The sequence below is a fragment of the Salmo salar genome, chromosome ssa04, assembly GCF_905237065.1.
Source record: "Salmo salar chromosome ssa04, Ssal_v3.1, whole genome shotgun sequence".
Classification (NCBI taxonomy): domain Eukaryota; kingdom Metazoa; phylum Chordata; class Actinopteri; order Salmoniformes; family Salmonidae; genus Salmo; species Salmo salar.
Genome location: NC_059445.1, coordinates 66,974,701 through 66,990,612, shown reverse-complemented (window position 1 = coordinate 66,990,612; position 15,912 = coordinate 66,974,701). Strand labels below are relative to the sequence as shown.

At 42.8% G+C, this 15,912-nt stretch overlaps 2 protein-coding genes across 7 annotated transcripts in view; one reads left to right on the top strand and one right to left on the bottom strand.

Annotated features, from left to right (window-relative positions):
• Positions 1 to 442: 442 nt before the first annotated feature.
• On the top strand, positions 443 to 14,545 carry LOC123723661 (heterogeneous nuclear ribonucleoprotein L). Of its 6 annotated transcripts, none has more exons than XM_045717256.1 (14): positions 443 to 727; positions 1,560 to 1,678; positions 1,810 to 2,047; positions 4,233 to 4,318; positions 4,628 to 4,724; positions 4,823 to 4,895; positions 11,539 to 11,574; positions 11,863 to 11,931; positions 12,058 to 12,338; positions 12,900 to 13,021; positions 13,118 to 13,319; positions 13,471 to 13,528; positions 13,662 to 13,805; positions 14,141 to 14,545. In XM_045717256.1, the coding sequence occupies exons 1-14, from the start codon at positions 647 to 649 to the stop codon at positions 14,197 to 14,199; spliced, it is 1,665 nt and encodes a 554-aa protein (XP_045573212.1). In that variant the 5' UTR covers positions 443 to 646; the 3' UTR covers positions 14,200 to 14,545. The 6 variants fall into 6 exon arrangements, with proteins under 6 accessions (XP_045573212.1, XP_045573216.1, XP_045573213.1 ...); XM_045717259.1 differs by having other exon boundaries at positions 444 to 727; positions 13,662 to 13,757; XM_045717258.1 differs by having other exon boundaries at positions 444 to 727; positions 13,650 to 13,757.
• The window catches only part of LOC106603651 (cation channel sperm-associated protein subunit gamma), a 31,171-nt gene continuing 29,592 nt past the window's right edge, over positions 14,334 to 15,912 (bottom strand). The window contains exons 27-30 of the mRNA XM_014197569.2: positions 15,430 to 15,522; positions 15,215 to 15,314; positions 14,909 to 15,035; positions 14,334 to 14,654 (exon numbers count right to left, since the gene is read on the bottom strand). Of these exons, the coding sequence (XP_014053044.2) occupies positions 14,563 to 14,654; positions 14,909 to 15,035; positions 15,215 to 15,314; positions 15,430 to 15,522 (412 nt within the window). The 3' untranslated portion in view covers positions 14,334 to 14,562. The remainder of the gene's footprint in view (positions 14,655 to 14,908; positions 15,036 to 15,214; positions 15,315 to 15,429; positions 15,523 to 15,912) is intronic.

Here is a 15,912-nt window from a genome sequence, read left to right as displayed (position 1 = left end):
CACTTAACCCACTGTTCCTAGGCTGTCATTGTAAATAAGAATTCGTTCTTAACCTTAAACTGACTTGCCTAGTTAAAGTAAGAATAATCAGTCAGACAGCACACCTAATTCTGAATGAACTCCTATGATCAAGGATACAACATGTGCTGACCAAATAATTGCAGATAATTTTATGATTTATTAGCTGCTGTATGAAGAGGTTTTGACAGGGAAACCTTTGCCCATCCCCTTTAACCCAGACAAACTGTACATTATAGCAAAATACTTTAGCCATTGATTTGCAATCCTAAATGTGTTTTTTGTTGTGAGAAACGATTTGGTAATGGTAGTGCTTGAAGTATCCCCAGCTAACGTTCCATAGACATAACGTATTAATTCTGATGTGATATAACATTGGCTAGCTACATCGAATAACCAAAATATTCAAGGGACTAGACATGCAACATTCCAGTGCTCACCTCCTTTCTATCAATGTTTCTACCGTCCAAACACCAGGGGAGGGAAAATGTATCACACTCGCACGATTGGTCTGTTGTGAAAGATTGAAGGATCACTCACCACTAAGTGTGCTCGAGCTCCTTTGTGTTACGTTGTAGTTTTTCACTCGGGTTTGCGATTTTCCATTTGAGGGTTTGTCTGGGACAACATGGCCGCCGCAGCAGGTCGCTACTACAACGAGGGTGGCAGAGCAACGAAAAGACAGAAAACCGAAGACGGGATGACGACGGTAAGCATTGACTCGCGACTTCGTTGGGAAGGAAAGGTGCATGCATCAGTAAAACAAAAATAGTCAGCGTTTTGGAACTTCAAGTGTGCAAAATATGAGTGCTGAACATGAGCGAACCTAAGCTAGGCGGAACTAGTTAGCTATGGTAACGTTACTGTAATTAGCTAGCAGAACTAGCCTCAAAACCGGCGTTTTTGCTTGTTCAACTAAGCTTGTATACAAAATCATAAACTATATTAAATGTTAACATTGTTAACTTGTTTGTTTTTGTTAAATGTGCGGCTAATGAAGCTAGCTATGTTTCTAGTTAGCTAACGTTGGCGTTGTGTGGTGAAGATTTAAGTTTAGGTTTGTCATCAGGCTCACCATCAATAAAACCAAGCGAAGATACTTAGTGACCATTTTCATTAATTTAGTACACTTGTTTCCGAGTATTTTCCAACACCACAATGCATTTGGGCAGAACCTTGTGATGATATCACTTGTTTGTATGGGGTAACGTAAGCTATTTTGGGCCTACGTGGAATGTACGACAAGCGTTAGCCAGCTAACAATCTTCTGGCAGGCAGCCATTCCACTCACTTATGCACGGGCTTGTCTTTTCAAGAAGATCAGGCTTTATGCAAAGCCCCCCACTACTCTATAAATTCTGTTTATGTGTTGTTCATATCAACCCATCATTGTTTAGGATTTTTTTGGTACCCTGGGGGGGTGCCTGTCATTAATGGCGGGTTGGTTTTGATTGGTAACACCCTGGGGATGTGTATATTATCGTGGTATGGTCATCTGTAGTTTTTTATTTTTTATCTAACTTTTTTGTCTTGTTTGTAAGGAGGGCTATGATGACCCCCATAAAACGCTCCCTTCCCCGGTGGTCCACATCAGGGGCCTTGTTGATGGCATCATGGAAGCAGATCTAGTGGAAGCCCTGCAGGAGTTCGGGACCATCAGGTGACTGTCCAACACACTTGGACTGGATAGATTTTAGATTTAGCACCATTGATGTATTTTGTTCCTGTAGCCCATTATCCTAATTGCAGTGCATAGAAACTAAATTATTCAATCTTCCATTCTCTTCACAGTTATGTGGTCATGATGCCCAAGAAGCGCCAGGCCCTGGTGGAGTACGAGGACTTGAATGGATCCTGCAATGCTGTGACTTACGCAGCTGAGAACCAGGTCTACATCGCTGGGCACCCCTCCTTCATCAACTACTCCACCAGCCAGAAGATCTCCCGGCCCGGAGACCCAGACGACTCACGCAGCGTCAATAACGTGCTTCTGCTCACCATCATGAACCCTATCTACCCCATAACCTCGGTAACACATCCACCGTTATACAAGGCAGCTGTTTCATTGCTATGACAAGGCACCATTGTTTGGCTCACTGCAACACATTGTTTTACACATTTGTTAAAGGTCCAATTCAGCAATTTTTCTGTCTCAATATCAAATCATTTCTGGGTAAGAATGAAGTACCTTACTGTGATTGTTTTCAATAAAAACAGCCAAAAATAATTTCAAATAGCATCATAGCAAAGAGCAACTTCTCAAGCAAGAATTTTGCAAGGACTAACAGAGTGGTCTGAGTGAGGAGGTCGAAAACTAGATGTTATTGGCAGAGGGATTTGGAGTCTTTCTCATTAGTCTATTAACTAATTTACCACCTGGTGATGTCACCAGGCAGGCCCCAACTCCATCCCACTAAAACAGGCTGACATTTTTGCCGGTCTTTTCAAACAGCTCTTACACTACAATGGCATTATCATTTTCACAATTTCACAGAATTATTCCAACCTCAGTGTGGAAATACATTGTAGAATAATAGTGAAGACATCAAAACGGTCAAATAACACATATGGAATCATGTAGTAACCAAATAAGTGTTAAACAAATCAAAATAGATTTTTTTATTCTTCAAAGTAGCTTGCCTTTGACAGCTTTGCACACTCTTGTCATTCTCTCAACCAGCTTCACCTGGAATGCTTTTCCAACAGTCTTGAAGGAGTTCCCACATATGCTGAGCATGTGTTGGCTGCTTTTCTTTCACTCTGCGGTACAACTCATCCCAAACCATCTCAATTGGGTATAGGTCAGGTGTATCACTCCGTCACTCTTCTTCTTGGTCAAATAGCCCTTACACAGCCTGGAGGTGTGTTGGGTCATTGTCCTGTTGAAAACAAATGATAATCCCAGTAAGTGTAAACCAGATGGGATGGTGTATCGCTGTAGAATGCTGTGGTACCCATGCTGGTTCAGTGTGCCTTCAATTCTAAATAAATCACAGACCGTGTCACCAGCAAAGCACCATCACACCACCTCCATGCTTCACGTTGGGAACCACACATGCGGAGATCATCCGTTCATCTACTCTCCGTCTCACAAAGACACAGCGGTTGGAACCAAGAATCTCAAGTTTGGACTCATCAGACCAAAGGACAGTTTTCCACTGGTCGAATGTCCATTGCTCGTGTTTCTTGGCCCAAGCAAATCTCTACTTATTTTGGTGTCCTTTTAGTAGTGGTTTCTTTGCAGCAATTCAACCATGAAGTCCTGATTCATACAGTCTCCTCTGGGGCGGCAGGTAGCCTAGTGGTTAGACTGGTTGGACTTGTAACTGAAAGGTTTCAAGATCGAATCCCCGAGCTGACAAGTTAAAAATCTGTCGTTCTGCCTCTGAACAAGGCAATTAATCCACTGTTCCGAGGCCATCATTGAAAATAAGAATTTGTTCTTAACTGAAAATAAGAATTTGTTCTTAACTTGCCTAGTTAAATAAAGGTTTAAAAAAAAAAAGTTGATATTGAGATGTGTCTGTTACTTGAATTTATTTGGGCTGCAATCTGAGGCTGGTAACTCTAATGAACTTATCCTCTGCAGCAGAGTTAACTCTGGGTCTTCCTTTTCTGTGGCGGTCCTCATGAGAGCCAGTTTCATCATAGTGCTTGATGGTTTTTGCGACTCTTAAAATGTTCCGCATTGACTGACCTTCATGTCTTAAAGTAATGATGGACTGTCGTTTGTCTTTGTTTATTTGAGCTGTTCTTGCCATAATATGGACTTGGTCTTTTACTAAATAGGGCTACCTTCTGTATACCACACCTACCTTGTCAAAACACAACTGATTGTCTCAAATGCATTAAGGAAAGAAATTCCCCAAATGTTAATTGAAATCCATTCCAGGTGACTACCTCACGAAGCTGGTTTAGAGAATGCCAAGAGTATACAAAGCTATCATCAAGGCAAATGGTGGCTACTTTGAAGAATCTCAGATATATTTTGATTTGTTTAACACTTTTTTGCTTACTTCATGATTCCATATGTTATTTAATAGTTTATGTCCTCACTATTGTTCTACAATGTAGAAAATAGTAAAAATAAAGAAAAATCCTTGAATGAGTAGGTGTGTCCAAACTTTTGACTGGTACTGTATATAAAACACAGGAAAATCAAGTTTGCCTGCACTGGGCCTTCAATCAAACTATTTTGGTTTTCTGCTCTGCAGGATGTGCTGTATACCGTCTGTAACAACTGTGGGCCTGTGCAAAGGATCGTCATCTTCAGGAAGAATGGAGTTCAGGCCATGGTGGAATATCCTTTGCTCAAAATCTCATTGTTCAAAAATGTGGGATCTCATCACCACACACAGGTTCACATTCCCTGCAGTCCATGCCACACAATCTTAATTCACTCCACACTTGAAGCTTCTGTCAGCACCCCTGACAAGTCGTCTGCAGGTGGCAGCTAGTAAATATTTGTTTATTTGTTCTTGATATAGGTCTAATTGTGTAACAAGTGCTCGTTGTTTTCGTGAGCAGAGCTTTGAATGACAAGGTGAACATGGAATGTGTAAAGTAGGCGAATGCTTTTATTATCCATAGTTTCCTTCACTTCCCATACATTTGACTCTGTGCAAAGTGCCCAGAGGGCGAAAGCCTCTCTAAATGGGGCAGACATCTACTCTGGCTGCTGCACACTGAAGATTGAGTACGCCAAGGTGAGTGGTTACATGCTTATCTCCATTTGTCCATCCAAACACTGAAGGAACACCGTGATGGGCAAAATAATGAAATGTTTGAATGTCTGTCTTCACAGCCAACCCGCCTCAATGTGTTCAAGAACGACCAGGACACCTGGGACTACACAAACCCCAACCTGAGTGGCCAAGGTAAAACACCCACGGCCCCTCAAGCTGTCCCCCTACCCTTCCTCTCCTCCTTCTGCTCTAATGACACTGTGGGATGGGTAGGGTCCCAGGCCTCCGGCTGTAGTGCCTTTGAACGCCCTGCTCCACGGTAACTTGGGCCTCAACCACAGCAAGCAGCGGAAGCTGTTCAGAGGCACTACGTCTGTGACGCATCACCCTGTGTCCTCATGCTCTCTCAACACCACAGACGCGCAGTAAGGGCACGAGGAGTGACCTTGAGGGGCAGCCATTTTGCAGCACATGCTCTTGCATGTTGAATCGTCTGCATTGCAGACCACTGCATGCATTCATGGGTAAACTGATGAATTCCCCGTTATGCCACAGTGAAGCACCTGGGGTCTCATCACACAGGTTCACATTCCCTGCAGTGCATGTTACACCTCACAACCTCACATCAAGCTCCTGTCAGCACCCAAGCACTGTGTTGCACCCTAGGCGTCTCACTTGGAATGCCCATGCATCCGTTAATCTTAAACATATTGGAGATTTTGTTTGCAAAATACAGTTCTGGGTATTTCTTTCTTTTGATTAGTCAATCAGAGTTAAGGTCAGGTTTTGGCATTCAAATCTGTTCCTTGGGGCTTAAGTGTCTGTAGGTTTCTATTCTAGCCAGGGGGAGTTAGACAACCACTGACCCTGTAGTTGTCATGGACCAGGTTTCCCTGCCAGGTGGGGGGGGTTGTTAAGTGAAAGGTATAATCCACCCCAGAAATTAAACTCCTGTCAATTTGGTGAAAGCCTATGTTCTATCGGGGTAAAATTAAAATGCTCCGTCTGTGAAATCAGGAAAATCATGTTGGAACATGTCATAGCTACATGGTTCTCGTCACTGGAGATAACACACGATCACATTTCATTAAAAAAAAACATTACCTGCACTTCAGATCATCAAATCAGCCATTCGGTGGTATTTGTATTTAATATGGATCAAGATGACAAAGTATATATTTATTTTAGATGTGCTCAATCTAAACAGTGTACCAAGTTATTCAGCTCAGTTTCCCCTTCAAGTACCATCTTGCAATGCACCCTGTGTCTGGGAAACATAGCATCTCGCTCTGGGCAGAGAGGAACTGCAAGCTGAACCCGGTGAGAGACTCCTAAATTGATAGTAGTTTTGGCAATGTTACAGCTAGCTAGCTACTTCACATGAAATTGACTTTGTTATTGTGTGTAGCTACGTTTGCTAGTTAGCCAGCCAGTCAGCCCAGAGTTTTGTAGTCCACAACGATTTTCACATTGCTAGCAACCTTATGACAAAATTAAACATTTCAAAGATTTTTTCACATCAAATCAAACTTTGTCACCTGCGCCGAATACAACATGTGTAGTAGACCTTACGTGAAATACTTACTTACAAGCCCTTAACCAACAGTGCAGTTCAAGAAAGGGTTACATTTATTTGGTAAATATTTTCTTAAGTAAAATGTTTTATATAAAGTAACACAAATTAACAATAGAGGCTATATACAGGGGGTACCGTTACCGTGTCAATGTGGGGGTGTACAGGTTAGTTGAGGGAATTTGTACATGTAGGTAGGGGTGAGGTGACCATGCAGTGTAAAAAAAAAAATGGGGGGGTGTCAATTGAAATAATCCGGTGGCCATTTGATTAATTGTTCAGCAGTCTTATGGCTTGGGGGTAGAAGCTGTTAAAACCTCTTACAGCTCCGATCCCGTTAGCGGGATCAACAGCCAGTGAAAAATCAGAGCGCCATATTCAAAACCAAATCTAATAATTTCTATTTCTCAAACATAGGACTATTTTACACCATTTTATAGATACACTTCTCCTGAATCGAACCACGTTGTCCGATTTCAAAAAGGCTTTACAGCGAAAGCAAAACATTAGATTATGTTAGGAGAGTACATCGACAAAAATAACCACACAGCCATTTTCCAAGCAACTAGCATGCATCACAAATACCCAAAACACAGCTAAATGCAGCACTAACCTTTGACGATCTTCATCAGATGACACTCCTAGGACATCATGTTACACAATACATGCATTTTGTGTTCGATAAAGTTCATATTTATATATAAGAACAGCATTTTACATCGGCGCGTGACGTTCAGAAAATATTTTCCCTCAAATACTGCCGGTGAAACAGCGCCACAATTTACAAAAATACTTGTCATAAACATTGATACAAAATTAAACTGTCATTCAAATAATTATTGATGAACATCTCCTTTATGCAAACGCTATTAAAGATTTCAAAAAAGCTTCACGAGGAAAGCACTCTTTGCAATAATCTGAGTACTGAGCTCAGAAAAATACACTAGGCTATACAGATAGCCGCCATCTTGGAGTCATCTAAAATCATAAATTGCATTAGAAATATTCCCTTACCTTTGATGATCTTCATCAGAAGGCACTTCCAGGAATCCCAGGTCCACAACAAATGTTGTTTTTTTCGATAAAGTCCATAATTTATGTCCAAATAACTCCTTGTTGTTCGCGCGTTCAGTAAGCTACTCCAAATGTAGGAAGCGCGCGGACAATGTCACGACGTTCAAACATGTTAAACGTTGTAAAACATCAATATTTAGGGCCTTTAGAACGTGAAGATTCAGTAATATTTCAACCGGACGGTTCCTGTGTCTTGAAAAACGTTTTGGAACGGAGGATCCACCCTCATGAACGCGCGCCAAGAAGTGATGTCATTCCCTGCCTCACCAAGTTCCCAGCCTTCTCATTCAGTCTCTGTTCATCGTAGACGACTCAAACAACTTTGTAAAGACTGTTGACATCTAGTGGAAGCCGTAGGAATTATTACTACGTCACTGTGTATTCAATAGGAAACGACTTGAAGAGAGCCCATGCATCCAGATTTCCACTTCCTGGTAGGATTTCTCTCATGTTTTTGCTTGCCATATGAGTTTTGTTATACTCACAGACACCATTCAAACGGTTTTAGAAACTTCAGAGTGTTTTCTATCCAAATCTACTAATAATATGCATATCCTAGCTTCTGAGTTTGAGTAGGAGGCAGTTTAATATGAGCAAATTTTTTCCGAAATTGTCAATACTGCCCCCTATCCTTAAGTATCTGTAAGAGGTTGGAGGCTTTTGTTCTTAGACTTTGCGCTCCGTTGCCGTGCGGTAGATGAGAAAACGGTCTATGACTTGGGTCTTTAACCATTTCTGGGGCTTTCCTCTGTCACCGCCTAGTATATAGGTCCTGGATATATTAGTGTTAATACTGTTAATCATAAGACTTAGTGGTTTGGGGTGGATTATCCCTTAATTTTATTTCATTAGGAACATTGCAGAGACATTTGTTCAATGGTATTTCTGGAACTTTCAAGAAGTCCAGTTTACGACCTGTCAGTCAGTCGTTTACTCCATTTGTGGATGGATGTTTTGAATCCAAGTAGGGTTTCTTGTGGCATTCTGTCTCCATTTGGAGATGCTGTGCTGCCATGAGTGCGAAAATAAAATCATAGAATTCCAGTGATGTATGATGCTTGGTAGATACATTGCTCTTTTAGTTCAACTTCTTAAAGTGCAGAATATTTGGCATCTAATGGGACACGGTGCAACAGCAGTATGTGATTTTCCTTGCTTTTAGCCATATGCCCTGGTCCCTTTTATGCAAAAGGTAACACAATTTTAGTTGGAGTGGTAGTCCATTTAATCACCCTGGTGAGTTTTGTTTTTGGTAGTTCAGATACTCATATGAGCCACAATGAATTTATCTTAGTAGTTTCATGTCCACCATGGCCACATCTTCATTTCAGACACTTGACACTGAGGTAACAGGTGAAAGGAACGGCTGTCCCATGTGTTTAGACGGTCCCTGTTAATGTGCAGGTGTTAAGGTGCGGCTGGCTGCCCCGTGAGAAAGAGGTGCTCCTCATTGTGTCCTCACTGTGCACACTCATACAGACTCATGGTACTCCAAACCAACCAGCTCCTCAGTAAACATCGGACACAATGGGGGCAGCAGACACTGGAATTCACACAACCTCAACTCTCAATACTTCCTACTCCCAATTTCCACCACCACTCTCCACTTCTGCAAGGAAAAAACATTTTACTCTTTATCCCACTGTTGGTTTGAGGAAAGTAGCCGTCCTGTTTTGATCACGATAAGGGCCTGAGACACTCCAAGAGTCAATTGTGAGCAGACACCCAGCATTAATCACCACCACAGACTGATCTAATAGATTTATAGCCATCCATCCTCTTACAAGTACAGCATATCTCATCTCCAGAATGCTGAAGTTCTCACCTTTTGACAAAACACATTGTGTGATGGGGGCGGGAGTCTGGTGTGTGGCCGATAAGGCCACTCCTCCCAGCCCTCGGGATCTGACTGTCAGACACAACCACTTCAGTGAGCAACAGAGGAGTTTTCTAAACACACTCTAAACAGCCTAAGAAGGGAACAGATGACACTACATACTGAGACAATATACAGAGAGAGACCACTCTTTTCTCAAACTACCACTATGCCATCCCATCTCTTGACTTGGGTGTGTGGGCTTCCTTTTGCTATCACTCTCCCATCTTGTGCTGAACAACACAACACACCACCGAGCTGAATATTCACGGCAACGACACACCAAGCTGAATCGCCATGACAACACACCACCACGCAGACAATGCCATTCCAGATGATTTTACTGCCAAGCACTAGATGCCTTTCACTTCGCCATGGGGGGACCACCTCTATTGTACAAAAAAACAAACAAGCAGCACATCTGTGCCCACTTACATGAGAAGACGCACCCCACAAACTCAAAAGGGGACCACGAAGACACAAGCATCAAACACCCGCCAAGCATACAAGCACAGAGGCAGACTGATAGAAACTTCAGCATTTTCCCAAAGCTCTCTCTGCATTGATGGACTCAGGTGCTGTTTTTTCCCCTTTACCTTCCCCTCCCATTTCCCCTCTTTTCCGTGCTGTTCTTGTTGATTCTACTGCGTTGTTTTTTTTTTCTTTCTGAACTGGCCCGTAAGTGATACCTCTAACACCTCCCGTGTGATGCAGGTTTGGCTCTGTGTGTCTGACGACAAGACACGCCTCAAACGGTGCAAATGTCCTCCGGCTTTGCGTTCAAAGCACGGTAAGCTGGAAATTTGCCTCAAATGGCAACCCATAAAAACAAAGCGACGGCAACTTGAAGCCAAGCATGGAAGATTGGTGGATGCTCTTTCTCTGGTGGTGGGGAAAGGTGGAAACTGAGTTGAAGCTGGAGTCACAGGTTTGGCGGGTAGGATCCTTGCTGAAGAGTGCCCCCCTACCTGCCCTCTGCATCCTGTGTTCTCCGTGTTTGGTGCTGTAAGTACATGTAAAGAGACATGACTGACCTGGTAATAGAGAATGATTGTAATGTAAATTGTTTGTTGTGATTGACTTTGTCAACCCCATATGTGAATCGTTGACTTTTATCAAACTCATGCATCAAATTCCAGGTCTGGAATCTCCTCAGATTTCTGCTAGTGCTCTTTAAGATAGAAATATGTAATCTCACAGCAACATGGAAATATCTAGTTTTCCACATTGAGGCAGACCACGGTTAGATGTATAAGCTGACGTAGTTTGTAAAATCACAGTAAGCAGGACATTTTAGGAAATGTCTTTGTTTGTTGTTGGGTAGTCCATGATACTATCCAGGTGAAAGCTATGATCCCTTATTGAGGTCACCTATTAAATCCACTTTAATCAGTGTAGATGAAGGGGAGGAGACTGGTTAAAGAGGGATTTTTTATGCCTTGAGTCATGGATTGTGTATGTGCCATTCAAAGGGTGAATGGGCAAAACAAAATATTGGGGTATGTTGGGCTCCTGAATCGTGCAGTGGTCTAAGGCACTGCATCTCAGTGCAAGAGGCGACACTACAGTACCTGGTTCGAATCCATGCTGAATCACATTCGGCCATGATTGGGAGTTCCATAGGGCAGCGCACAATTGGCCCAGCATCATCCGGGTTTGGCCGGGATAGGCCGTCATTGTAAATAAGAATTTGTTCTTAACTGACTTGCCTAGTTAAATAAAGGTAAATTCCACCACCTAAAGGACATCCATCCAACTTGACACAACTGTGGTAGTCAACATGGTCCAGCATCCCTGTGGAATGCTTGACACCTTGTAGAGTCCATACTGATGAACTGAGGCTGTTCAACTCAATATTAGGAAGGTGTTCCTAATATTTTGTAAACTCAGTATATTCGTTCACACAAAATAGGTCCAGCATTCCAGGCAATGGCAATATGAAATTCCAGGCCTGGTTTTTGTTTTTCTGTCAACTGTATTTCAGACTTTGTGGCCCATGGGTGGGGTACCATGCATTTGTTGTCAGACTAGGAAACTCAACTCATGCTAGAATCAATCAGTTGTTTTGATGCCTACATTTAATAGCTCAATAAAGAGTAAAATAATTCTGAATTAAAAATGTATCTTAATTCATGTAGCCCGTTAGTGTTTCAATTTGTTTTTGCCACAGGGTTGTGCTCTAGTCGGCTTTCTTAGAACATCCTGCACAATATAATATTTATGTATTGAGCCTTTATTTTGGTAGAAGAATATTTGTTTAGAGTTTGTACATCATTTGTTTTGGTTTTGACTATGTGTATGTACCTGTACAGATGCTGACGCTGAAGGCAATTGGAACAATTCACAAGGTGTGTGAGTTCGAATGGGAGAGGTTAAGAGTATTAGTGTGTAAGAGTATCCATTCCATTTGCTGTGCTAATGTTAAATCCTCCTACAAATCTCCAGTATGTTACATTTTATAGTTATGGTAACAAATACATATGATTTTCTTAACACGCTCAATATCTCTACCCAGCTTCTTGTGCATGTTAATCACAGCACTGCCCCATAGTTTGTAGATGTGCCCCTTTTGACACACTGATAGACTGTCTTATCAGGAGTCAGGGGCTCACTTTATTGCTGTTTCTTGCCCTCAGATCCCAATGCCAACCCCAACAAGCGTGTGAGACAGCCAGCTCTACTAGGAGACCATCCTCCAGAGTATGGTAGGCAGAGACGTTCATTGTACTATGAGCGTCACAGGTCAACTCTGTTGGGATGTCTAGAATGACTCCAGTAACAGTTTGAGTCGGTTTGCCCAATCACCTCTGTCTATCCATTTCTTTCACAAGCCGGCCCAACCGGTGGTTATCACGGCTACCATGATGAAAGCGGCTACGGACCTCCTCCACACTACGAGGGTGGTCGCCGCATGGGGCCTCTGATGGGAGGGCGTGGCCGCGGACGTGGTGGCAGTTACGGGGGACCTGGGTATGGACATGGCCCACCTCCCCCTGGTGACTACAGCGCCCACGCTGACTCCCCCGTTGTCATGGTGTACGGCCTGGAGCCCGCAAAGATCAACGCCGACAGGGTCTTCAACGTCTTCTGTCTCTACGGCAATGTGGAGCGGGTGAGTTCAGACGGGAACGATGCATTACTGAGGCGGAGGTTATAGACTCTTCAGGGTTATGTTCTTGCTGGGGGTATAGACTGGTGAAAACAAGGTTCTATGGTCATGTTGGAGGTGGGTAGTAGCAGTGGTGGGAAAAGTACTCAATTGTCGTACTTGAGTAAAAGTAAAATACCTTCATAGAAAATGACTTCAGTAGTATTCTACTGGGTGACTTTCACTTACGGACAGACAGGCACACTCAATTACAAATGCTGTATTTGTGTTTAGTGAGTCTGCCAGATCAGAGGCAGTAGGGATGACAACGCATAATATTGATAGGTGCGTGAATTGGACCATATTGCTGCCCTGCCTGAGCATTCGAAATGTAATTTTGGGTGTGAGGGAAAATGTACTGGAGAAAATCAAATTTTCTTTAGGAATGTAGTGGAGTAAAAGTTGACAAATATAAATAGTAAAGTACAAATACCCCAAAAACGACTTAAGTTGTACTTTTAAAGTATTCTTACACCACTGGATAGTAGGATAGGGTTTTTGAGCCCTGTCCCCCTCCGTCTTCAGGTGAAGTTCATGAAGAGTAAGCCGGGGGCAGCCATGGTGGAGATGGGCGACTGCTACGCTGTGGACCGCGCCATCAGCCACCTTAACAACAACTTCCTGTTTGAACAGAAGCTCAACGTCTGGTCAGTGCTGCTTTCAAACTCTGCATACACATTGATGTCCATAGAAACTGACTATAAACACATTGATGCAACATGTTGTCCATCCTCCGTCCACAGTGTGTCCAAGCAGCAGGCCATCATGCCTGGTCAGTCCTACGAGCTGGAGGATGGCTCCAGCAGCTTCAAGGACTTCCATGGCTCCCGCAACAACCGCTTCACCTCCCCGGAGCAGGCGGCCAAGAACCGCATTCAGCACCCAAGCAACGTCCTGCACTTCTTCAACGGGCAGCCCGACATCTCCGTGGAGGTCTTCAACGGGGTAAGACAACTGGAGAGGATTGGGGGCTGGAAGCTTTGGATTGGGCTGTTGGTTCTCTTAGAGGGTTGAACTTGACAAGTTTGGCTTACTTAGTTTGTGTGTGGGTGGAAAATGCATTTCTCATGAACAAACCCTTTATCTATCCTTTCAGGTCTGTGAGGAACTTGGTGTGAAGAACCCATCTAACATCAAACTCTTCACTGGAAAGAGTGAGTAATATGAACTTTATTTGCATGAATTATGTTGTATCTGGTCTTTTAAATTGGAGTGAGTTCCCATTGGTTTGATGTTGCAGTGTCAATAAATTGGAATGTGTATCTCTCACCTCGGGTGGCGCGACAGGTGAGCGGAGCTCATCCGGGCTGCTGGAGTGGGAATCTATAAACGACGCCATGGAGGCTCTGGCCATGATGAACCACTACCAGATGAAGAACCCCAGTAAGTACTCAGACTGCGATAACAACACCACAGCTAATGATACCAACGGTGAGCAAACACACAGTAACTAGTCTGTCATTCAGGAGTGACTTTCCCAAAAACATGATCTTTAGTACTAAGATCAGTCCGGGATTCATCCGAAGGCGCTGCACCACCCTACCAACAATGAACCTTTTTAAAAGGCAATTTACCAAACGTTCACAGAGATCGCATTCATGGTAAACGCTGCGGATGTTGGCTCATGCCTAAATGAAGGAACAATGATCTTAATGCAAAAAATTATTTGTTTTTGGGAATTCACCCCAGACTAGTTAATGATAATGTATTATTCCGGCCCGACAACATCTCTCCACAGTTGGTTAACCTCCCCCCCTTTCTTCCAGGTGGTCCGTACCCCTACACACTGAAGCTGTGTTTCTCAACCGCACAGCATGCCAACTAGGACAAACCCTGACCCACCCTGTTACCCCCCCCCCCCACTTAACTCTTAGCTCTGTGTCCATGCATAGTGTATATTGCAGTCACGTCTTCACTCCAAGTCCCCTCTATGACCCAATGAATCGTAAACAAAATGTATGAGATTGACCAGCGTTTTCCTTTAACTTAAGTGATAATATTGAGGGCAAGATTTTTTACCAGAGTGTGTATTGTTTGATTTTTATTTTAAAACATTTGAATTTGTTCAGTACATTAGACCTCAGAACAAAGAACCTTTTCCTATTCTGAAACAAATTAAAATTCCATGTTAACACTGCCTCTTTTTTTAATAAAGTGAATGGTGAACTATAGTGATATTTTTCTTCTTTCAATTAGTAGATGTTAGGCTTAAGCCCTGCCTTGAATCCCTGGATCTGTAAAATCCATCCCCTATACTAGGTGCCAGTGAGACATCGGATTCTGAAACACAGATGCCACCCTCTTCAGTACATAGCATCAGATATAAAACCATGAACAATGTCAGAAGAAATACAGTTCACTCTTATAGTCACATCTGAACAGAACAATTTGATTGCTGTAAGCGGTTGATTACTAATCCCATTCACAAGGAGCATGCACTGTATCACTAACTTTGAGGTATGACTGTTTGCAGTCAACAACTAATCACTGAATATACAGGTAATTCTCAAAGATAAGGTTTTGGGGTAGTTTACCGTGCACTGTTTGGCTCCTTTGCTTGGTGGCATGGTAGGCTGCCTTTAACAGATTCTTCAAGCCTGGACCGCAGCAGTTATACACAATGAAGCAGGCGAGGATTCCTACGATGGTGGCCAGAGTCATCTGGAGGAAGAAAGACAGGTCAACCAAATGTAATACTTGACAACAGTGCAGAAAGAGTTATGTTTTCTGCATCCTAAATTGCTCCCTATTACCTATTTAGTGCACTTCCTCTGACCAGAAAAAGTTGTGCACTATATAGGGAATAGGGTACCATTTTGGGATGCACACAGGGAACACACCAGCATGTAGAAAAGGCCTCTGCTGGGGTCCAATGGGAATCCATGCACGTGGAGTATAAACCGCAATGCATAGTCACAGTACGTACTCAAATCTATACCCCTAAAGAAGAACACAAGGCACTGTCCAGTTAATATGCAATCAGACCTTTTGTGTGCACACATTGACAAAAATTACACCCTATATACAGATGTAATGCAGAAAGTTTGAGCCGTACTTGTTTGAGACTTCGATGACAAAGTAATAGTCTGGTGCTTCCAGGCTCTGAGCCGCCATGTTGCCACAGGGAGATTTCCCCTGACACATCCACCTGCACATCAACAAGTAGCCCAGTCAGTGATCAGTATGTAGCCTGGTCCCAGATCTGATTGTGCTGTATAGCCAACTCACATTTTACTGCACCTATCCAGTGTATGTGACTATATACAGTGCATTCGGAAAGTATTCAGACCCCTTGACTTTTTCCACTTTTTGTTAACGTTACTGCTGTATTCTAAAATTGATACATATATTTTTTCCTCAAATCTACACACAATACCCCATAATGACAAAGCAAACATTATTGCTAATTTATTAAAAACAAAATAAATACCCTATTTTAAGTATTCAGACAATTTGTTATGAGACTCAAATTGAGCTCCGGTACATCCTTTTTCCATTGATCATCCTTGAGATGTTTCTACAACTTGGGAGTCCACCT